This window comes from Orcinus orca, chromosome 4, assembly GCF_937001465.1.
Source record: "Orcinus orca chromosome 4, mOrcOrc1.1, whole genome shotgun sequence".
Classification (NCBI taxonomy): Eukaryota; Metazoa; Chordata; class Mammalia; order Artiodactyla; family Delphinidae; genus Orcinus; species Orcinus orca.
In genome coordinates this window covers 5,398,951-5,422,466 of record NC_064562.1, presented here as the reverse complement: position 1 = coordinate 5,422,466, position 23,516 = coordinate 5,398,951, and the positions used below count along the sequence as shown (strand labels likewise).

General features: G+C 41.6%; 1 protein-coding gene across 11 annotated transcripts in view; it reads right to left on the bottom strand.

Moving 5' to 3' along the window:
• The window catches only part of RAPGEF2 (Rap guanine nucleotide exchange factor 2), a 245,375-nt gene that overhangs the window by 13,095 nt on the left and 208,764 nt on the right, over positions 1 to 23,516 (bottom strand). For 9 of the 11 annotated variants that reach the window (XM_033421514.2, XM_033421520.2, XM_033421517.2 and 6 more), the window contains 14 exons: positions 18,651 to 18,803; positions 18,219 to 18,383; positions 15,570 to 15,677; positions 15,274 to 15,477; positions 15,065 to 15,173; positions 14,343 to 14,589; positions 9,556 to 9,713; positions 8,732 to 8,972; positions 6,279 to 6,662; positions 4,281 to 4,492; positions 4,068 to 4,191; positions 3,449 to 3,472; positions 2,178 to 2,401; positions 537 to 731 (listed from right to left, as the gene is read on the bottom strand). In XM_033421514.2, the coding sequence (XP_033277405.1) occupies positions 537 to 731; positions 2,178 to 2,401; positions 3,449 to 3,472; positions 4,068 to 4,191; positions 4,281 to 4,492; positions 6,279 to 6,662; positions 8,732 to 8,972; positions 9,556 to 9,713; positions 14,343 to 14,589; positions 15,065 to 15,173; positions 15,274 to 15,477; positions 15,570 to 15,677; positions 18,219 to 18,383; positions 18,651 to 18,803 (2,548 nt within the window). Of the gene's footprint in view, positions 1 to 536; positions 732 to 2,177; positions 2,402 to 3,448; positions 3,473 to 4,067; positions 4,192 to 4,280; positions 4,493 to 6,278; positions 6,663 to 8,727; positions 8,973 to 9,555; positions 9,714 to 14,342; positions 14,590 to 15,064; positions 15,174 to 15,273; positions 15,478 to 15,569; positions 15,678 to 18,218; positions 18,384 to 18,650; positions 18,804 to 23,516 lie in introns of those variants that run through there. The other 2 variants (XM_033421515.2, XM_033421524.2) reach the window with 2 other exon arrangements.

Sequence of the window (23,516 nt, the reverse complement as noted above, 5' to 3'; positions counted from 1 at the left end):
CAGGGATAGAACCCGGGCGCCCTGCACTGGGAGCGCGGAGTCTTAACCGCTGCGCCATTAGGGAAGTGCCCACGGGCTGTCTTTTCGTTTTGTTTACGGTTTCCCTTGCTGAGCAGAAGCTTGTAAGCTTCATTAGGTCCCATCTGTTTATTTTTTGCTTTTATTTCCATTGCCTTGGGAAACTGACCTAAGAAAACACTGCTACGATTTATGTCAGAGAATGTTTTGCCTGTGTTCTCTTCCAGGAGTTGCATGGTGTCCTGTCTTCCGTTGAAGTCTGTGAGCCATTGTGAGTTCATGCTTTTGCGCCGGCCGCGAGGGCATGTGTCCTGACGTCACTGATTTGCATGCGGCGGCCGTCCAGCTTTCCCAGCACCAGTCGCCAAAGAGACTGTCGCTTCCCCACCGCATGTTCCCGCCTCCTTTGTCAAAGATTAACTGACTGTAGTCACACAACAGTGTAATTCAACTCTACTTCAACAGAAAGTAAATTAAGAGGGGAAAAAAAAAAAGTGTGCGCGAACTTAGTCACCTACCGAAAGGCGGGAGATCCCGTAGGGGCACTTTCTTCCGCGAAGGATAGAGGGGCACGGCGGGAAGCTGCAGCCCCGGGCTGGGCCTCTGTGACGGCTGCGGAGCCTGCGGCGGCGGCTTGGGCTGCAGCCCTGCCCTCGGGGCCACCGGGGAGGTGTCGGCCTTGACAGGCTTTCTGTCAGCGGGATTCTTAGGCACTGGTAATTGTTCGGTGTGAAAACAGAACGAGAAGTTTAAGAAGTTAGTGGCCACACACGGGACACTTTTACAACTGCATGAGCATTTCCTACAGTTAGAACACTGAAATATGTATCTTTTTTTCCCCTGTGGCCCATAGATAAAGGAGAGAAACAGGGGCGGGCGGGGGGAGAGCCTCCGTCACGGAAAGAAGGCGCGACGGAACCAAGATTCACTTTATGAAACAAGCCGTCTCAAGAGATGATACTGTTTCAAGTACCACATTTAAAAAGAAACGAAAAATGTGGATAGCTCAGTACGCTGTACGTATGTCTACGAAAAACACAAACCTATTATACAAGCTACAACAGGAAGACCACTAGGAATTATTTTTCTAAAATGACACCCAAAATGTCTTGACATATATGAGCTTAGTTTTAATGTAGCGGATGATACTAGCTGCAGTCTTGTCACAATCAAATCCTCTCTCCAATGGGGTAGAATTATCTATGTTGCTAATAGCAGCCAATACTCCTCGAGCACTGTACTGAGTGTATAATTCCGCAGCAGACGGAAAGCAAGCCAATCTAACAGGGCAATTAAATGCTGTATTTTAAGTGTATTAATATTGAAGACAACTCAATGACTTCCTTCCCCCATCTTACACATAATGGAGCTCAAGTAACCGGCCTAAGGTGACACTGTTAGTACAAGGAACAAACAGGATCTGAACTCAGACCCCTCTCCCTCTTGAGGACAAACTCTTCACCACGACACACAGTGCTTTAAGAGTGTCCTGGGTACGTCTGATAACCTGAATCTTTCTCAAATGACCTAACATTTAAGTCCTATAGAAAGTATCTTCAAACTTGCCCATAAAAGACCCCAAAGTGTCCTAAACGGAAAACGCCTCTGTCTTACAAATACGGATGCCGAGAAAGAGAAAGTAGCCCCCGTTTCTGGCCTGGCCGGACTTTCAGAGGCTGGGGAGCTACACATTAGGCTGAGCTGTGGTTCCCTGTGGAGAATTCCTGCCTTACACGGTAGCTGAACTCATTGCCAAGTGCCGGCCGAGCTGAGGGGGTCAGAGGCAGCCGGCGCACCTAGCGCTGTGCCGCTCCCAGGCTGCCCATCACGTGGCAAGTATCTTTGTGAGAGAACAAGGGATGCAAATGGGAGCTGCACCTGCCCCTGTGTCCCCTGACGGCACTCTGGCTGCGTGGGGATGAAACCAAAGCCGGTCACCCCAAAGAAGCCTACGGTGTCGTGGTCCCCATGCGAACCCCGCTGGGCACGGATGGGGCTCAGCCCAGGACAGCGCCGCGTGGTCCCCAGAGCCGCCTTCAAGGGAAAGGCGAGCGTGTCTCAGGATGCTAGCTCCCCCTGGGCCCAGCCCTGCTTTATCGGCACAGGAAACCAGTCTGCATTCCAGCCGGACCCGGCAGCCACCTTAAGGAGAAACTCACATGTGTTGGTGGCCGGCTCGCACTGCAGGGACAGCGTCTGAAGGCTCTCCTCGTCCATCTCCAGCTCCAAGTTGGACAGGTACTGCTTCACCTTTCGGGCCATCTGGGCGTCCTCGTACAGCTTTTTGGCATTGAGAAAGGAGCTGCGACGCACCCGCTTTTTGTGACCACCTGTCTGAGCAACGTCTAGCACTGTTGCGTTTGTACTACCCTGGCTGAGAGACCTGGAAGACGAAAAGGTAGAGCTGCAGCTCGCCCCAGCATGGGATCCCTGTATCTCCTGGAAACGTGCCGAGACACCTACAAAGAGTCTACGTTCAGAAGGCCACATGCCTCATTCTGGTAAGTAAACTTTACAAAGGAATAGAGAATCATACAGATCAAAAAAATTTTTTTTCAAGTTTGAGAAGAATCCTACATACACTCTACATACACATGTATGTTTGGCACTTGTTCTGTTCCAACTAGAAAATTCTACTTTTCGCCTCTATAGAGCCTTCAAGGCAGCTCTCTCGTAGAAGCCAGCAAGTGATAATGATTATATATAAAAGCTCATGCAAGAATAAACACACAGTTGCAATCATTAAGAGTGACATTAATTTTTTTTTCTCCTAAAGAGGATGTCTTACATAAATTTAAAGAAATTACAATGTTCACGATTGTTTTCTTATTGCTTGGGTTAAATGTAGTGAGTTCGTCAAGTAATATGGTCAATCTGTTAATAAAATGGTCATGCAAATGTGAAAACACATGTATGGAAACTAGCACATGAGTTGTTAAGAATTATTTTTGAAAAGAGTTGGTTTATAGGATGAAAACAGTAGTTAGTTGAGCTGTAAAAAATTTAGTTTTAACACCGAGGGGCACCTTTTGTACGACATAGATTTACTTCTCAAAAATCTGTGCAATAGCGTTTAAACTGCACAATTTTTCCTTCTGACGTCCTTTCTCCCCTCACCCCAGGTTAGATTTTTCTCATTTCAAAACACACAAATTATATTAAAGTCTTCCTGAAAGCTCAGGAGTAGGCCTGGCCTACTGCTCCCCAGAACAATCATCAATCATTTCACAGCTCTCTTGGGTCATGACCTCGAAAGCAAAAGCCCCAGTAGATGAAACTTGAAGTCAGTTTGCCAACTGAAATTCTGCTAGAGCAAGAGGGTTAGGACAAAAATGCAAAAATGCAAAGCATCAGAAAACACAGCAGGTAAGAAAACAATGCCACGAGCGGGACGAGAACAGTGTGGGTGTGCAGTGTCCCCGCCACTTACCCCAGACTCCTCCACTTCTTCTTCCTGTAAGTGAGAGCCGTGGAGGTTGAAGCATGGGTGTAGAGAGAGACAGAGAGATCACAAGCTCAGAAAGAAAGGACTAGACTTCTGGACAAGCAGTACTAGAAGCCCACAAACCTCCTCACACAAACAACTTGACCAGCAACGGTTTTCTGGCTCAAAAGACAAACATATGTAAATATTTGCTTTAAAGACTTCTGTTCTCTCCTTCAGTGCATTCATCATTCTCGGCTACACTGACGGCTAAATCCCTTGTGTGGGCAGTGAGACAATACTGTTCGGGTTGTTTATATATTTTAGTTCATACTATCCATTACACCTTTTAGCTCTGCAAGTCAGCGTTCTGAAAAATAAAAATAGCTGTGCCTCACGTTCAATGAAAAATGTCAGAGGGACCAACTGTTTTCACGACAGCCCACAGTGCACTGGATGTGGGATCACAGTCATTCCAAATCAGAGCTCGACGGAGATTCCCCACACAGCCTGGTACATGTCACCATGCTACAGGCGGGCCTATTCAAAATCTTCTCATTTACTAGGAAGCGCTAAGCTCAACCTTCTCTAACCCCGCGAGCACTGCTGAGGGGGACACACTCACCGAGTCCTGAACATGAGGGCAGGGTCCATGTTCACAGAGGCCATTCGGCCAACGTGACGAATTTCTTTTGCAATCATTCTTAGCTTCTCAAAATTGACCAGCCCGTCGACTTTGGAGTCGTTCCCTGTAATTGGCAAAAAGGAAGAGGGAATCACATGGCATTTACCCGACGCCTCCACAAGTGGAGACAGAAATCCTCCAACTTACACTTACCCTCGTGAAGGAACGTGAGGTCCTTCTTGATCACCGGGAACAGGGGGATGATGGGAGGCTGTAGGTTTTGACTGTTGAGGACATTGCGGTATTTTGCCATGTTTCTGGAAGGATCAAACAGGTCTTGGAGATCCTGAAACAGCTTTTCGTATTTATTGGGAAGTTTTTCCCAGGTGGTTCGCAGTCTTGCCACTGGTGCCAGGTTTAGGCCGCTGAGGGGGAAAAAAGAAAAGCGGTATAAAATTACATGACTCATCCTTACGAAGTAAGTAGAAGAGCATGCTGTTTATTTCTTAACATGTAACAGCTCTGTGTGAGTGCTGTGTATGCAGAGCCAAGTACAGGATTCATAAGAGTGTTAATGACTCTGGGTAATGAGAACTGAAGCTGGAACCAGGGACGGGGCCGAGGGGTTTTACTCTTTTTCCCTTTACACCCTTCCGGTCTGTCTACTGTGGGCAGAACAACTGGAATGCCAGGTGTCCTGAGGGCAGGGCTGTGCTTCGTTGCTTCCTCTCCCTACGTAAAGTGCTTGGTGCCAAGCAGCCGTCTGATAAAACAGACTGGACAAATATCCTAGAGTTGTAACATGAAACAAAAGCCATAAGAACAGCAAGCGTAACAGATATCGTACATTGACGCATATATGTGGAATCTGAAAAAAACTGGTATAGACCATCTTATCTACAAAGCAGAAATAGAGACACAGACGTAGAGAACAAATGTATGGATACCAAGGGGGAAAGCGGGGGGAGGGGAGGAATTGGGAGATTGGGATCCACATGTAGACGCTATTGATATTATGTATACGATAGACAGCTGATGGGAACCTACTGTAGAGCACAGGGAACTCTACTCAGTGCTCAGTGGTGACACAAATGGGAAGGAAATCCAAAAAACAGGGGATATATGTATGCGTATCAATGATTCAGTTCGCTGTACAGCAGAAACTATCACAACACTGTAAAGCAACTATACGCCATGTAGAAAAAAAAAAAACCCAATAAGAGCATGATCAAACTCCTAGACAGAAAAAATGACTAACTGAATCATCATCATCAACGTCAATATTGCTGTTTCAGTCTGCACTTTCTTCCAGCCTCAGTCTAAGCACTTAAAAGGGAAGAAAAGTAACATTTACTAGGCATCCCCCTGCTTTGTGCTGGCTGATGGAACGCCACATACATTGTGTCATTTAGTCTACTTGATAACTCTTTGGGTCACTGTTATTTTATAGAGAAATAAACTGACTTTCAGAGAAGTTCAAATAATTTGCCCAAAGTCACAGAGCTAAAAAAGTGGTGAATATAAGATTTTCTGGGCTTTAAATTAGCATAAAAGAGAATGTTTTTTGAAGTACAGCTGATTTACAGTGTTGTGTTAGTTTCAGGTATACACAGCAGAGTGATTCATCATACACACACACACACACACACACACACACACACACACACATCTATATACATCTATTCTATCTATATATAAAAAGAATATATCTATTCGTTTTCAGATGCTTTTCCCTTATAGGCTATTACAAAATGCTGAGGAGAGTTCCCTGTGCTGCACAGTAGGTCCTTGTTGGTTATCTATTTTCTATATAGTCGTGTGTATCTGTTAATCCCAAACTCCTGATTTACCCCTCGCCAACCTCTTCCCCCTTTGCTAAGCATACATTTGTTTTGTACGTCTGTGAGTCTGTTTCTGTTTTGTAAATAGGTTCATTTTTATATATATATATATTTTTAAGATTCCACATATAAGCAATATCATATGATATTCGTCTTTGTCTGGCTTCCTTCACTTAGTACGATCATCTCTAGGTCCATCCATTACAAGAGATTTTAAATTAAGGATTAAGATTAGGATTCAGAGAAAAAGAATCGTTCCATATGATGCAATTAAAAACTACTACACTCACACAGAGTCTATGGCTTTCAGGGATTGATGCATGTTTAAATCTGCAAACTGAATCGCACCTCACGACAAATATGCTCTTACCTGATGATTGCAAACATGGAGTTAAAATTCTTGCACTCCCTGCAGTGCAGAGCGATCTTGATGAAATGCTTAATGGTCTTCATCCTCTTCAGCTGGTTCGTCTCCCGCAGAATCTCAGAGGCTACCCAGAACGTCTCCTGGTTAATGACCTCCTCGAATTTCTTCAGGTTGGCACAGCTGGTTTTCGATCTGAGCTTAAATAAATCATCGATATACTCAGTGGGTTCGATGTTGCGGAAGAGCTCAAAGTTCCGCATGGAGAGCTGCGTGGCCACCTCTACGGTGCTGAGCTGCAGCAGGGAGATCTGACTCTCTCTCAGCAGCTCCTGAGCATCTTCGTCCGAACAAAGGGTCTCTGTCTCCATGTTGTTTTTCAAGTAATACCTGTGAGAGACACAGAATTCAGAGCCTGAGCAGCAGTCTCACGATACTCCTTGAAAGAACGATGCTGTCTGCTGAACGGTGGTGAGAACACTCCACTGAATGACGGAAGGACAGACAGAGAAGGCAGCAGCTCCTCGGTCACCAGATCACAGAACCCGGCCCAGAAGCCACCGACAGAAACTGACGCATCACATGGAATTGCATTTGTACCAGGTGCAATCCATTTTGTCTTGTCCTTCCCTGCCTTCTAGATTACCTTTTTTTTTGCTAAAAAGGACAGAAAATAGCTAAATTTAAAAAATTTTCAGTTTAAATAATGAAAAAAGCTCTACGGAAGGAAACAGGAAAGATTGATCAATCCAACCTATTTATTCAAATACCAAAGAAACCTGTAAGCTATCTCCCTCTATGTGATCCTATGAGGAGAACGATCCTAAAAATAGATTTTAACGTTCAAATATCTGATTTTCATGAAAACCCTCCAAGTAAGTGGGACAGGTATTATTCCTATTTGTCAGATGAGGAAACGGAGGCTCCCAGAGATGTACGCCAGCTGTAGAGAGAAAACTCAGGGTTAGCGCTCCTTTCCCTCCGTTAAGTGACTTGACAAAAACAGAATCCAGATGTTTGCCCTGTGATTTTTTTTTCCCCGATTTTATACAAAGATGCTCTCCTTAAGCCAGATTCCATAAAGGAAGAAACAGAATGAGCAGGGCGGTCCTGCTAAACTGGCCTTCTGCATATATCGCCGAAGACACAGACCTCAGGACCTTGACACTCACAGATTTCACGTTCTCAATTTTTTTTTTTTTTTTGCGGTATGCGGGCCCCTCACTGTTGTGGCCTCTCCCGTTGCGGAGCACAGGCTCCGGACGCGCAGGCTCAGTGGCCATGGCTCACAGGCCCAGCAGCTCTGCGGCATGTGGGATCCTCCCGGACCGGGGCACGAACCCGTGTCCCCTGCATCGGCAGGTGGACTCCCAACCACTGTGCCACCAGGGAAGCCCACGTTCTCAGCTTTGATTACTCATGAAGCCCACGATGTGAATCCATTTGCAATTTTCTTGTATACTGACTGTGAACCATGACTCTGCACCTCAGTGAGATTTGGAGAACTCCACCAAGATTACACATAGGTCAATGCATATTCAAATGATAACGAGACAATGGGCCTCCTAAAACAACCCTACCCACTAGTGTCAGGGCTGGAAATAAAGTGAAAGTGAAGAAGACAAAGGAAGTTATAGTTGACAGCAAGAACGCAGCTCTGAATGAATTAAACCAGGTTTAGATGCATAACACGAAGAAGTCAAGAATACAATGAAACACTCCGTATGGCAAGAAAAAAAGAAAAAACGTGACTTACGAAAACAATTTTCAGTAAGTGCCGACTCTAGTCATTATACGAGAGCCAAAACGGAACTACTTTTTCAACTTCCCCTTATTTGTGATTTGAGGCTATCAATTACATTTTATCAATGGAAACACCATGCAAGAGGCTGACAAGACCCCATACAATACTTTCCTACGAGCACTGTGTGACAGAAGCGCTCTGAAGACCAAGCAGCAGCAGACCACACTCTGAGGCAAATGAGCTTTGGTTCCAGAGTTAAGAAGGGTTTTTCATAGTGTCATGAACAATAACAGGCAGTTTCAGCCAGCCACACTGTCACAGACATCTCCGCGTAAACAAACGCAGCTCCTGGAAAAGTCCGGTAGGCAGGAGCGGGTGACACAGAGGATACTAGTGGAAGATGTGTTTGTGAAGGTGCGTCTGCCAGGAGAAGGGAGATGCCCTCCTGCGCGTCCTTATGGGAGCGTGAGCGCTGGCTGGCAGTGACAACCGTCAGGTCACAGCGCCCTTGTTTTGCACGAGCTCCTAAGAGATCCTTGCGAGGGGTCCACAGTCTACTGTGTGCATTTCCTTTGATACGGCAATGCTTGGTGAATGGGGAAAATCTTGCTTTTAATCTGTAACTTATTTTAAAAACCCTTAGAAAGCGTTCACCAGACTCTGGTGTGGGTTTAAGGACGGGGTAAAGAAATCCAACAGGATAGATGACGTCTACCTTCCACTCAGCTGTATTCTGTCGGCGAGTTTGGAAAGCTGATCCGGAAGTCGTCGTTGTTTGATCACTCCCTCTGGTGTGACAGAGACCTCACAGAGTGAGTACTGATCCGGGGTGGTGGTCACAGCAAACTCCCGGATGGCCTGAATGACCACCTCCTTCGCCGTGGTGTCCTTACTGATCATGATGTATCTGCTTTGCTGGTCAGCCTTGAAAACCCTTAGCACTTGATCTGGCAAGTCTGGGGGAAAGAAGAGCCAGGAGAAAGGATTTCAGGACCTGGCAATACAATCAAGGAATGCCACCTGAAAGCGTCTCCTCAGAGAAGATAATGCTAAACTGTCATCTCTCCCTTACTTCAACCCTCCTGCAAAGATTCACTTAGTCAACATACAGGCACGCTGCATGAACACGTCTGCCTAAAGATAGTCACATTACCCACAGACAAAGGCAAACAGATCAGGTCCCAAGGGCAGCATGCAGGGTGGTCAGGCTGGCATCTTTATTACACTGAAGAGCCCAGGAAGCTGACTGAAAATATGCCTCTGGACTCTTTGACATGACCTGGTGATACCTGCATGGTACGTGCTGACTTCATTTTAGGAATAAGAATGCAAGTTCAGAGAGATTCATTTGCACGTGGGCATATCAGATTGGTCTGAAGAATAAAGATGAACTGGTTCCAGCTGTTGGAAATTTACATTTTATCCTGACTTTTAGCATCTGATAGAGTCCATGCCACGCCAGGAGAGATACACACAGCATTACCGTTATGTCAGGGGAAAAAGAGACGAGAAAACAAAAGCAGTGTGGGCCACGCTTACCAGGAGTAGCACTGAAGTCTAAGATGCGATGATGGGACTGCAGTAAATCAGGGTTACTGGACGATAACGTTCCACTGACGGGCAGCGCGGTCGGGATGTGCTTGGTCTGCCTTAATCCGACTATGCTGTCATCCTGAGACTGACCGATCCCGATGTCACTGAACCAAGAGGAAAGGTAAAAAGTTATGACTCATCAATAGATAGTGTGCACGGACAATGAATAAACCGTATTTCAGAAAACCCGCAGTTAACGTACAACTATCATTAATAAATTCGGTTGGAACTTGCAAAAGCAACTACTGCTTAAGTGTATCCAACTCATGTTCTTAACTGCGTAGCATGTTTCTCTAAAACCTTTGCCTTTTTAGCTTAAGACAAATCATAACAAATATTAGTAGTTTCTGAGTACAGACATATATTCAGAAAAGATAAGCCCTAGTTAGTCATGGAAATAGATTTAAGAAAAAGCACATTTTTAAAAAGGCATTCAGTCACTCAAATGATGACTTCTGCCTCAGAAGGGTAAGTTGTTTTATAATCTTAAAGAAATGAAGAAATTGAGTAAAAAAATGAATAGAGAAAAAAACATCCAAACTGTCCCAACTTCATTCTCCAGTGTTTCAGAGAAATAAATGAGATCATGATGGAGTCAAATGTAAAGAAAGCTTGACACAGACATTATTTCTTAATTATACAGAGCCTAAAAAAGCAGTGGTGCATGGTGACATTTCTTGGCATCAAAAAAGAGGCAATGGAAACCCAATGACTCACTTTCACTTTGAACTTACTACTCAAAATTTCTAGTTCTACGTTTAAGCTCCCAGAGAAATACTACTTACTATGGATAGCTACAAACTCATTTCCATTTATAAAAGCCTGGGGACAACTCTTGAAACATGGTTTAATAATACATAACATTATTTCTAGATTTGAAGGGCCAACTGTTTCCAAAACAAAACATCAGAATGAAACGATAAGCACAAACAAACACGAAAGAAGTAGAACACAAGCGAATGGTTACAGCTCTGACCAATCTCTATAAATACCTTGAAACAAGGAGAAAGAAGATCATACTAAGGTTGGGATACCAACCAAGGTGCCATCATTAAGACACTCAGCATCAATTAGGCTTTCGGACATGACAGCTTGATCAAAATAACTACCAAAATCTAGCAGCATTCTTCCTCTTTATTTGGGAGGGAAATGGAAATTACAGAGGCAAATAAGCAAGCACAAGACCAAAGATGATTTTAGTGTAAATTCTTCAAACTTCATAGGTAAATATGACCCAGCGATCCCACTCCTGGGCATATATCTGGAGAAAACACTAATTTGAAAAGATACACGCACCTCAATGTTCACAGCAGCACTTTTTACAATAGCCAGTTGTGGAAGCGACCTAAGTGTCCATCAACAGATGAATGGATAAAGAAGACGTGGTATATAAACACAATGGAATATTACTCAGCCACAAAAAGGAATGAAACAATGCCATTTGCATCAACAGGGATGGACCTAGAGATTACCATACTAAGTGAAGTAAGTCAGACAGAGAACAACGAATTATCTATGATATCACTTACATGTGGAATATTAAAAAATGGTACAAATGAACTTATTTACAAAACAGAAATAGCCTCACAGACATAGAAAACATACTTACAGTAACTAGAGGGGAAGGTGGGGAGGGATACATTAGGAGTTTGGGATTAACATATACACACTACTATATATAAAACAGATAACCAACAAGGCTGCTTAGCCTGAGGAACTATACTCAATATCTCGTAATAACCTACATGGGAAAAGAATCTAAAAAGTAGGTATATATAAAACGGAATCACTTTGCCGTACACCTGAAACTAACGCAACACTGTAAATCAACTCTATTGCAATTAACAGTTAAAAAAAGATTCAAAGGTAAGTCCACAACAAAATTAAATTTCCATTTAAGTGCATAGAGGCATGTATCTACAGACAAAAAGGATTCATGTGCTATGCAACATTAAATAAAACCTTCACATTTTTAGCGGAATTTTATTTTTCATCCATATAAACCAGGCTTTACTGCCAAAAATATTAGATGTCATACGTACATGAGACAACTGCTATGGACTCAGACCAAAGACAGAGCCAACTGGGCCTTTGCTGGCACAGATGCTATCAATCCTGGCGCACTCGAGGCAACCCCCAACGAGCAGCCTTCTTCCGAGCTGTTTCTCAGCAACGTTTCAATACCAAGCATGATGATCTAACGCTCTACTATCAGCTGTATCTCTGCCGTCCACAGATGCCGGGTTACTCTTGGACTGAAACTACTTTATATTAAAGGCTTAGTTCAGAAAGGTCCACCTCCGAGCACATTCGCTTGTTGCTGGACCTCTAGAACTCTCTCACTGCTACTGAGATTTTTTGACCTTGGTTAACTTTATATGTAGTCTGTTGGTTTATTCTCTCTTTCCTCAGGGTTCTGCAGTCTTTCTCCACTTACCCGACAAACAGACCCGAGCTTTACCAGCCTCCTGCCCACCCACCCCATAGTCACATCACTCTTCCGGGCCTGTCCTTGTCAGGCTGCCACCATCCAACATCTTAGCTTCTGTGATACTGATAATGTTTGAGAGAGAAAAAAAAAAAAAACGGTATATCTGGAAGATTCATCTGGGACTTCCCTGATGGTCCAGTGGTTAAGAATCCACCTTCCAATGCAGGGGATGTGGGTTCGATCCCTGGTCGGGGAACTAAGATCCCACGTGCCACGGGGCAACTAAACCTTCATGCCACAGCTAGAGAGAAGCCCGTGTGCCACAACTACTGAGCCCGCGTGCTCTAGAGCCTGCGCACCGCAACTACTGAGCCCGCGTGCCACAACTAGAGAGCCCACATGCCACAATTAAAGAGAAGCCTGCAACGAAGAGCCCACATGCCGCAATGAAGACCAGCGCAGCCAAAAAATAAAAAACAAATTTAAAAATTAAAAAATAGAACGTACTAGAAGATTCATCTACTTGACTACTTTGGTAGCTTTGTCAAAAAAAAAATCTTTCTAAACATATGCTTATTTCTAGGAGAGAAAAGTTTTAGTAGTAACTAGTATTAAATAAAGTCTATCATACCAATATAATAGATCCTACAGTTTACTGAGCCTTCTTTTAAATATAACTATTCTTTTCATTTCAATTACATTACATATATGGATTATTTCAAATAATTTTCATAATAATATTTAATATTTCATAAAAAGATTTAAATGAGTCATCTATGTTCTTCAAGGCAAATTTAAGATGTTTCCTCAGTGCTTTAAAAATCATCATGTCTAATTATTATCCTTTTTTCTTTTCTCTTTTCTAGCTTTTGAATATCTTTCTAAATACACAGAATAACATTATACATAGTATTCTCATCCTGGGTCCTTTGCCAGCACCCTGTACCGGGGATGGATTACGTCCCAGCTCTGACATGTCACGTTTCTATTAATACTCGGCAGGGTCATGCTGACTTGTGTTAGACTGTTTTAAAGGTTCATATTTAACTCATGGTCAACTGACTCTAAGATTTTTTTTGTTACCGTCCTGCTAATAATTCTACGTTAAAGTAACTGAAGTAACTTTTCTTATCTACTTAAAAATGAGCTTTTCATCAAGAAGGGTCACTTAAAAAATCGATTCCTATTTTCTATAATGCCAGCAGGCCTAATCCACTGTCTCTTAGAAACTTACTTGGTATAATCATGCTCTCGAGTCTATAAATAAAGCCATCTTACTCACTGCTTATCCTCAGGACTCTGCTGTAGCAGTCTCTTCTAGCTGATATGAAACCACCAATCATTATAGTTTAATGGGGAAAACACAAGTTTGACACTCGACCCATTAACAGCACATCCTAGACCATATCTCTCTAATCTCTGGATGAAAATTTTATCTGCAGTGGAATTAAAAAAAAATGCTCGATACACTCCTGAATGCTTATATGTGCTGCTCCTCTGTAGGACCCATTAGACTATCAAAGAAAGAAAATAACCTTTATGTTTTCAGGTTCTCTCTTACACCTCTGTAGTTTGAGGAATCAATAATAAATGAATTTGGGGCCCCCGTGTAATTTAATACTTTAAAGAATTTTGGCTGATGGTAACTGGGTTTTATAGAACACCCACAGACCCAGAAGGAGCTAAAATGAAGACAAAAGCAAGCAGACCAACAAAGCTAAAAAAGTGCGACACCTGCAACTTTGTCTGGTATGAGCTCCTGGCGTAAGTAAACAGCTAAGAAGAGATTCAAGAATACACCTGACATTCTCACTGCAGAGCCCACTGGGAGGAAGGAAAGGAGTTCTGTGCTTGGTTGGTGATGTCTTGGCAACAGTTAAATAACTGAAAACAGGAGAGAGAGGAAACAAGAGAATGGCAAGCGTGAACGGAACCAACTGGGAGCAGCCATGACCTGACTGGCACACAGCAGATGCTGATGGTGGAGAAGACACCCAGAAACAAAGAAACAGGAGCAGAAATGACGCCACACCATGGCGGAGACAGGAGCAAACACACATTCTTCATATTTCAATGAAGCAAACACACATTCTTCATATTTCAATGAAGATCGGAGTGGGCAAGTAAGTGGCAAAAATGGGATTAAAACAAACTTAATTGTTCAATATCGCTTCTAAGATAGCTCAGCCACAAAAGCTTGAAAACATTTTTTACACTCATGTGCAAACACGTTACATCACCACCTCTGCACGTCATATTAACACAATAACATAATGTACAGAAAACTTACACAGACACTTACTTATATGGTTTTTGTGGCAAGATACTAATCCGAGTCTTGTCCAGTATCTTTTTTAGCTTGTTCCTTCCCCCAACAGTGTTGGCTTTACTTTTCTTATTTACTTTTTCAAGTCCTATCACCTGTTCTACGTCTACAGCGAGATCTGGAATGGAGTAGCGACTGGCCTTTTTGATGTCTCCAATTTTAGGGAGGTGAGGGGCACCATTTCTCTTCTCTTCTGACAATCTTGTTAGAAGTTCTTTAAATACTAAAAAGGAAACAAACACCGCAAAACACCCATTATAAGAAATCTGAACAATTCAAAGGCGATTGTAGAACTTGGAAATATTATCTAAGTACAGACTTCAGCTACCAAAATGGTAATCTTGTAGAAAAACACTACTCCAATGAACAAATGACACCAAGAATCTGTTTTTGTATGTCTTCTGTCACTTCTACTCAGATTAAGTTAAACTAGTACACTCTTTAAATGTATAGATATTTAAAATATTTATCCATAAAAACATCGATAAAAATAATGTTATGGTCCTCAAGTAAGTAGATTTTGATTCAGATCTAATTACACACTTACATAATTCATTCCGTATCTATGCATTTTACTATAAATTTTCAATTCTTATGATGTTTGAATGATAAACATGACTTTTTTCATGATTAAGACCTAAACGCTAAAAAAAAGAGACCAAAAAAAATGAAAGTATGCAAAAATGTAAACCACTTACCAAATAAATTGGTTTTCACAGTGATAGATAAGTGTGTGTTATTTCTAAGAATTTCCATGGCTTTTGACAGCTGAATATTTTCAAAGTTTTGACCATTTACTTCTAATATCTAAAAATAAAGTTATAAAATTAATTTCAGTTCCCCAATTGACTGAAGGAGAAAAAGACACCAGTATTTACCCTTACGTTTGCATTCAGAAATACCATACCTGGTCCCCTCGTTTCAAGCCTGCCTCGGTTGCTTTGCTACCTGAATCTACACTGTCAACAAAGATTCCAAATCCTTTCTCTGAGCCTCCAAGCAAGATGAAAGGCAAGGGAGCTTCTCGGGATGGTTTTGTGAGTGTCATCAATCTTCTTTTTGCTTTAGCAGCACAAGCAATATTTAACAGCCTTAGATGTCCACCCATTTTCTACAAGAGTTCAAAAAGAGTGGTTTCAAAGATGGGCTGAATCAAATGAACTTAAAGCTGATGGTTTATTTTTTAAAAATCCCCAATATTACCTCTCTTTCCAGATTATTTTCAAATTCTTCTAGAAATCGAGTCATCGCAGGATCCCCTTCGAAGTCATTGAAGTGATTATTCACCCACAATAATACTACCCGTGTAACCTGCAAAATCAATTATTTTTAATAGGTTTTCTTTCTAGTGCTAAAAATTTACGATTAAAGTCACTTCAAAAAAGTTATCCAACAAACAATTTACCTAATAACAATGAGCAAGAAAGGTAACAATAAAACTCTCAGATTTCATTCATAAGAGGATGACCTTCTAAAAATATACAGTAAGACTTTGAATGTGGACTTTACGCTGTTTGACCGAGAAGGGTTTTGAATCTGTGAAGGATGGTAACTAACTTTTATCTTGCTTCATCTCAAAATATATTTGAAATAGGTCACAACAAAAACTATAATAAAATCAAAATAATACAAAAGAAGACAAACTTTAACATCTACAATTGTGCAGGGAAAATGAGTAGCCTTTTCTTACCCTGCACACATGTTTTCACTGAGCTTTATACAGAACAATACATACACTCACAGCTATGGAGTATTAGCTTTGTACCAGCAAGAACTGTGTGACCTTCATTAGACTATAAGTTCCATGAGGATGACAACTTTACCTGTTATGTTCTAAGGGCATCCTTAATATTTATAACAACATCTAATTCTCAGTAAAATTTTACTATATGAAGTGAGTATAACTGCAACTTTAAAAGTACCTGTTTTATTTTATATGAGTTTAATGTTCTAAATCTTGAATAACAAGATCAAAGAAATTTTCCATAGCATTGTTTTCAAGCGTTAACTAACCTCTTAAAGTGGGAAAATTAAGCATGCCATTCTAGCAGTAAAGAAACAGAGTAGACAGTATACAGTTAATCTTCAAACTGCAGTTAAAATACTGCTTATAGTTAGTACGCTGTGACAAATGATAGTATATAACCTGACTAACCACTCAGGAGTCAACTCTTGATATTTATATTAATTTTTATCATTTATTTCCACTAACGCCCATTTTTCAAGTTTAGGAAACCCAGATGACCATCTCCCCTGAAACTATATCCTTAACACCTGACCTTTTCATAAAATTAAAAGTTTGTAGCTGAGAAGCCAACTTAGAAGTCTACTAGCCATATTCCAGGTTAGGAAAACGAGATTCATAAATCATAAACTGAATACTACCAACTACCATCACAACAGCTTTAAGATGCACTAAGAGACTGCTGGGAGCCAGGCCCTACACGGTTATTCACCTTCACAGCAACCCCAAAAGGAGGCTGATTACTGTTTTACGAGTAAAGAGATGAGCAGCAGGAGGGTGAGATGACACAGACGGTAAATGGCAGAGGCAATGCTAAGGCTAAGGACCTCGGCTGAGGTCTTCCATGCCTGTGACCCTCAGATTATGAGATGAAGAGCATTACTGTCCAAACGATTGCTCTAGGGCCATGGGTGAGTCAGCGGAAGGGCCAGCACTGGAGCTGGAGGCCTTTTTTTTTTTTTTTTTGCAGTACGTGGGCCTCTCACTGTTGTGGCCTCTCCCATTGCGGAGCACAGGCTCCGGACGCGCAGGCTCAGCGGCCATGGCTCACGGGCCCAGCCGCTCCGTGGCATGTGGGATCTTCCCGGACCGGGGCACGAACCCGTGTCCCCTGCATCGGCAGGCGGACTCTCAACCACTGCGCCACCAGGGAAGCCCTGGAGCTGGAGGCCTTTTGCTAGTGCCCAGTTCTGGATTTGTACGCCCTGACTCTCCCAAGTCGGCCTCATGGAAACCAGGCCGTCACGTGGAAGGAGAAATGAGTACAGGCCATGAGTAACTCTCAAACCTCACAAGACTAGGTACTTTATCACCCACTCTGGCCTTGAAAAAGAGCTTGACTCAAGAGCTGCTGAAGAGGGTTTGTTCAGAATTACATGCCTGGGGCCTACCTGCCCGCAATGGTTCTGAGGGGATGCTGCTCGGGTGCCAACTGAAAAACTGTAACTTATGTGGTGTACACTGGCCGTCCACTGAACCAGAGGATGCAGATTCCCATGGAACCCAGGTGATTGAGGGCTGTGTTTTAACAGAATTTGCAACGAAACTAAAGTTTATAAACATTTGCTGGGGGGAAGGGAATCAAGATGGTGGCGGAGAAGGACACAGAACTCACCTCCTCCCACAAATACGTCAAAAATACATCCACATAGGGAAGGATTCTAACAGAATACCTGCTGAAACATTTGCTGGCCTATGTATCGGCCTTTGTGTTAAAAAGAAAAAAATTTCTAGGGACTTCCCTGGCAGTCCAGTGGTTAAGACTTCGCACTTCCAATGCAGGGGGCGTGGGTTTGATCCCGGGTCGGGGAACTGAGATCCCACATGCCACATGGCGCGGCCCAATAAGTAAACAAACAAACAAATAAATTGCAAGCCCAAGAGGCAAGGCTTTACAACAAAAAAAATTCTAGGGCTGACCTTAGAAATCTATAACAAGAACTGCTATGTGTATCACCTTGTGTTTTTCTTTTGGCTTAAGAAGTACATTCTCTTATCCCATCAAAATATTTTGAACGTAAGTGGCATGACAAATATACATTAAAGTCTCTTTAACTTTGTATCTGAATGTTTCATAGTTGAAAGGAAACTAAAACGCAACTTCCAACCTTATCCCTGAGGCTCGGGTCATTAAACCACTCCAACAACTTTTTGCCCACTTCCATCGGGCTGCAGAGGAAAGTCCTATAGGTCAACAGGAAGTCCTCTATAAACGTCGGATCCACCACCGAATGCTCTTCCACCAAATGCATCGTTAATCTTTCTGAGGTGCCCTGCAACAAACCAAAGGCGTCACCAGCATCCCGCATGAATGGCATCTATATGGTACCTTGATTTCAAACCTTCAGCCTAAGATGAACTGGACGGTAACATACACAATAATGACTAAGACTGCTGTTCTTCAGGAAAGATAAAGATTTTTTACAATTGCTAACATTTAAGAGAAGTTACGCCTAAAAACGGAGTGGGGGCATCTTACACCGTCCTAACGGGGACTACCTAAACCCTCCTGCCACGGGGCAGAGGCGTGTTTGTCTCACCTTGATGACGATGTGCCCCTTCCTCGTTCCCGTTCGATCGAGCTCTCGGTGTTCCTTCACCATGACGATCTCTCCTTCCTCTTCAACTTTTTGCATGTTCTTTTCTACTTGGTTGAGGATACGGCAGTAATCTTGCTGGGCTATGCAGACAAACTGGAATAAAATGTAAGTCACATGCTAATGATAAAGTGCTTGCGAGAGACCTATAGCAGCGCTAATGATTCAGTGTTTTAATTATTTAACACTGACATTTTCCCATGTCTCTCCCATACTTTCTAAGTGAGGGCAGTAATGAACCTTAATCGGACTTCTCTACTTTTTAATGTATTTCCTCCTCGGTCAAGAAAAGTTTCATTTTTAGACTATTTATATGTAGTTTATATTAAAAATCCTAACAATGAAAAATATCGGAAGATAAAATTAGAATAGTTCTTTCTCACCACTCCCACCCCCCAACCTGTGACACTTAGAAAACACTGGGGGAGGAGAGTGGACTCTCAGGATAGATACTGAAGAGAAAAAAGGAAAGACTGGCTATATGTACATGTATAACTGAATCGCCTTGCTGGACACTGGAAACTAACACAACGTTGTACATCAAGTATACGCCAATAAAAATTAAAAAAAAAAAGAGCACACACAACTGTGGGCAGAGCAGCAAAAGAGCTCTGGAGAGTCTATACGTGGTCGTTTAAGTATCTGTTAGAATTATGGCCCTAGCAGAAAGGAAGAATATGAAAAGAATTCAGGATAGGATGATGTTAATAATGGATTGTAATCCACTCCGTCCGGGTAGCTGCTGGGTGGTCTTTCTAGTTTAAGACTTGCAGTGTGCAACCTGAATCCAGGGGACTGAGGTAAGTGACCACGCCTTGTTTTAGACTGTGATTTTTTGCTATACTATCAGTGGGCAGGTACAAACCTGGGACTCTCTGGTGCTTAGGAAATCCGAGCGTGCTAATAAAATCACCATAAAATTGCTTGTCAGAAGAAATTCTCTTACCTGCCCCAACCCTTCCTGCCTGTGGCTTCTAGGGTCAGGCGAACTGATTCAAACCCCAGCTTTACTACCTCTCACTGTGGGATCCTGGGACAATCACCCGGTGGGCCTCATTTTACCATCTGAAAAGGGGAGATAGTCCTAAGAGCACCAGCCTCATAGGATCCTTGTGGAGGCTGAGTGAGATAATCCAGGTAAAACTCCTGAACTGTGCTAGGTATACAGTATGTGCTCAATAAATTTTATTATTTAAAAAATAGATATTAAAACATAATTATCATTTAGTGGGCTTTAAAAATTTGAAGACTTTCAGAGCAGCAATTTAAAAATAAAGATGATCTTAATAAAAGATATCAAAATTCAAAGATACCCAAGCAGTAGATATAACAAATTTGCTAATTATAATTGATAAAAGAAATCATTTTAGAAAGTCTGTTCCAAAAAGGTCCACAAAACAAGCCACATACTTGTTAAGCTCAAATCATTATTCCTCATAACTGGCATGAAGGTTACTCCTTGCTCTTTTAAAGAAAAAGTTAACAGAAATATGCACATGAAGCAATTACTCCTCCACGACCCCAAAAATAAAAAATTTCAGGGCTCAGGGCAAACCATTTAATTACATTTCTTAGTAGTTTTAAAGAAAGTTATGAATGAATTCTAGAAATCACTTGTTACACAGATTAGCGAGAGGCCAGTGAGAAAGCAACAGTAGATTCGTAAATAAAAATTATTGTTTTCTCTGAATTTTGAGTAATTTATTCTCATTTTAAAAATCTGTTAGGAATGAAGAAAGGATGGACATTTCTTTTTCTCCTTTAAGGTGAAAAGATGAAAAGAGGGAATGGTTAAATTATAATGTACGTAAGATAAAAGATGCTATAGGCATCTAAAATCATATTTTCATAGGACGTTTAGACTTCCGGCTCAATATTCATGATAATACATTAATTTTTTAAAAAAAATTTAAAACCAAATATTGTAATAATGATTTTAATGACAATGATGACATTATTATTATCATCATGATATTGCAGTAGCTTTATAGGAACTTTCTCACTTTATCCTCCCAACCAGCCCATGAGGAAGGTACTACTATTATCCCCGCTGTACAGATGAGGAAACAGCTGTGCATTCGGCATGCTAATGTAACCAATGTCTCATAAGTACATGCTTGCTAATTTAAAAAAATTATACATGCATATCAGAATCTTGGTATCACAAAAGGCTAATAATGATTATTTCTGAGCAATGCCATTTACAAGTGACTTTCATTGTTTAATATACTTTTCTATATTTTCCATACTTTCTGCATAATCAGTAAAGCTTTTTTACAGAAGTAGCAGCAGCAGTTCACACTCAAGAATGAGCATACTATGATATTAAGTTTCTTCCATCAAGTTGATTGATATCATCTCACTAATTTTTCTATTAAGAGTTTAGAATCAAAAAGTTAAAATTCGAAAAGCATAGGCTTTTGTTGTAAGCAATTATGGATAGTTTAATAAAATTTTTTTAATGCCAAAAAACCCCCTACAGACTCATATCCTTAACACTGACCACAGGTGTGTGTATGTTTAAAATCTATGGTCCTTAGTTTCTTGCCTCAAAAATATTTTAAACTTTTTTCTTTTTACAGGGTAGCAAAATTGTTCCCCAGGTCTCCAAATAATTTTAGGTGTTCTTTCTTATACTCATTTTTAGAGAACATAATTATATCATTTATCTCCTAAAAAAGAAATGTATCCCTGAGTTAAAACAAGTAAGTAGAGAGATAAAAAGAAAATGCTTTCTGAAGAGAAATGTACTAAAATTAATCTTCTTGACTAAGGACTTAAAGAAATTAGAATAAGTTTGATTTGAAATTCTTAGTGTCTAGACAGACATCCTTGACATTTCTTCTGCAGCAAACTGAAATACCATCCAAAAAGGAAAAAAGAAAGACGCCCAAACTGAATTTCTAATATGGCCATACAGAACTGATATCTCAAAAGAAATAAATTTTACAAGAAAATATTTATTTTTTATTAGCAAATTTATTTTTGCTTTAAGAAGTTTTTAGGTATAACAGGAAATTTATAGGAAAAATATAATTTTTAATTGGTATGATGAAACCAGTTGAAAATTTGTGAGTTATACACATAATTGTTTTAGTGAGGTTTTATACTTTCAGACAGGTGTTCACAGGTGAATGTCCTGTATGATCTTGGCACTCTGATATGAAATAAAAATTCAAGCAAGACTTCATCTATAAAAGGGCAATGATTTCATTTCATTTCTTACGTCCCAGGATAATTTTCTTTTGGGCACATGACCTCACAACTTTTATTTAGTAAAAATATTAAAAATGATAAGAGAATGAAGTAAAGTTAAACTTTTATCAACATACAAAACAGTCAGCTTTCACTATATCCATGCAATTGCTTTCTCCTCCAAAACTACTGCTAAAATTCAAAGCATCACTAGCTCTCATGCTCTCAAGAAAACATGAGTCTAACAGATTTACCTTAAGACATTAGATCTGTTTAAACTGGTACTTTGCATCTGCAAGGGAGTTCATACCTAATCGTTCACACAGGCATCCAAGTGTTCCCTCCCCGCTGAAGGGTGCAGGGCAGGGCGAGGCCATGCCTGGGTGTCACTGGCAGGCCCTAGATGTAGGTGGTGGAGAGAGGAAGGGGAGACAGAAGTAGAAGAGTGGGAAAGAAAAAGAGGGACAGGCAGAGGGAAAAAGAAAAGGAAAAGGCGTGGATGGGGAATGGGAAACCAATCACCTGGTACCAAAGGACATCTATGCCTGGCCCTGCCCTTGTCCTTCAAACCCAACAGGGGACAAGAATGGGTAGAGGAGGGGACTTCCCTGGTGGTCCAGTGATTAAGACTCCGTGCTTCCACTGCAGGGGGCGCAGGTTCAATCCCTGGTTGGGGAACTAAGATCCCACATGCCGAGTGGTGTGCCCCACCCCCCCCCCCAAAAAAAAGAGAGAAAAAGAAAAAGAGAATGGGAAGAGAGGCACACAGAAGGGAGCAGGGCAAAGCACAGTGCTGAGCACTGAGCACATCACGGGACCCAAACAGACAGAAATAAATGTCAAACTGAATCCACTCATGCTGTGTCCTCAGGCTGAACTTGGGCTCGACTCTATACACTACCCAAGATGTATTTTGGGAACCCACTGAACTGTAAGGAAATGAGGGCCAAACCTAGCCAAGGTTGCTTCCTCTTGGTAAAGGGAACACCACTTTCGTTCATTTCATTCAGTAACCTTTGATTGCCTACAATGTGCTCAGTACAATGACACCCTTGTGGAGATCACGTTATGGACAAAAATGTGATTCTCACCGTTTAGTTCTCCCAACAAGAGGAGGATGTGGCACGCGCACTTCCTGACAAATAAATGACATTTTAGCAGAAATACGCTAAAATGCTATATAATTTAATGCAAACAAGCATTTGCATTAAAATATCTAAATTCATTCTCCATGCCTGTTCTAATATGGAGGGGGGGAACGCCGGGCCTGAGATGGGTGGGAATCACAAGGGTGATTCTTGAACCCCTGATTTCACGTTCCTTTTACAACGTGTGGAGAGGCCTGCAGGGTGAGAAGGACTCTGTCTGGCAGACGCTGCACCCTTGACCCTCTTTGTACATCCGGGAGTCTCGTATCAGGAACCACAGGAGCCTAATACTACCTCAATCAGAGTTTTTGTTTTCAATTAGCGTTTTCTCTTGGCGTCTACCTTGATGACTGTCACTCTGGAGTTTCCGCTGATTCCTCATCCAGCAGAGAGATGAACTCTCTTCCTTACATCTACCTCTCCTCCTCCTTTCCCAGGACTCCCAGATAAATATTTAATGTTACCT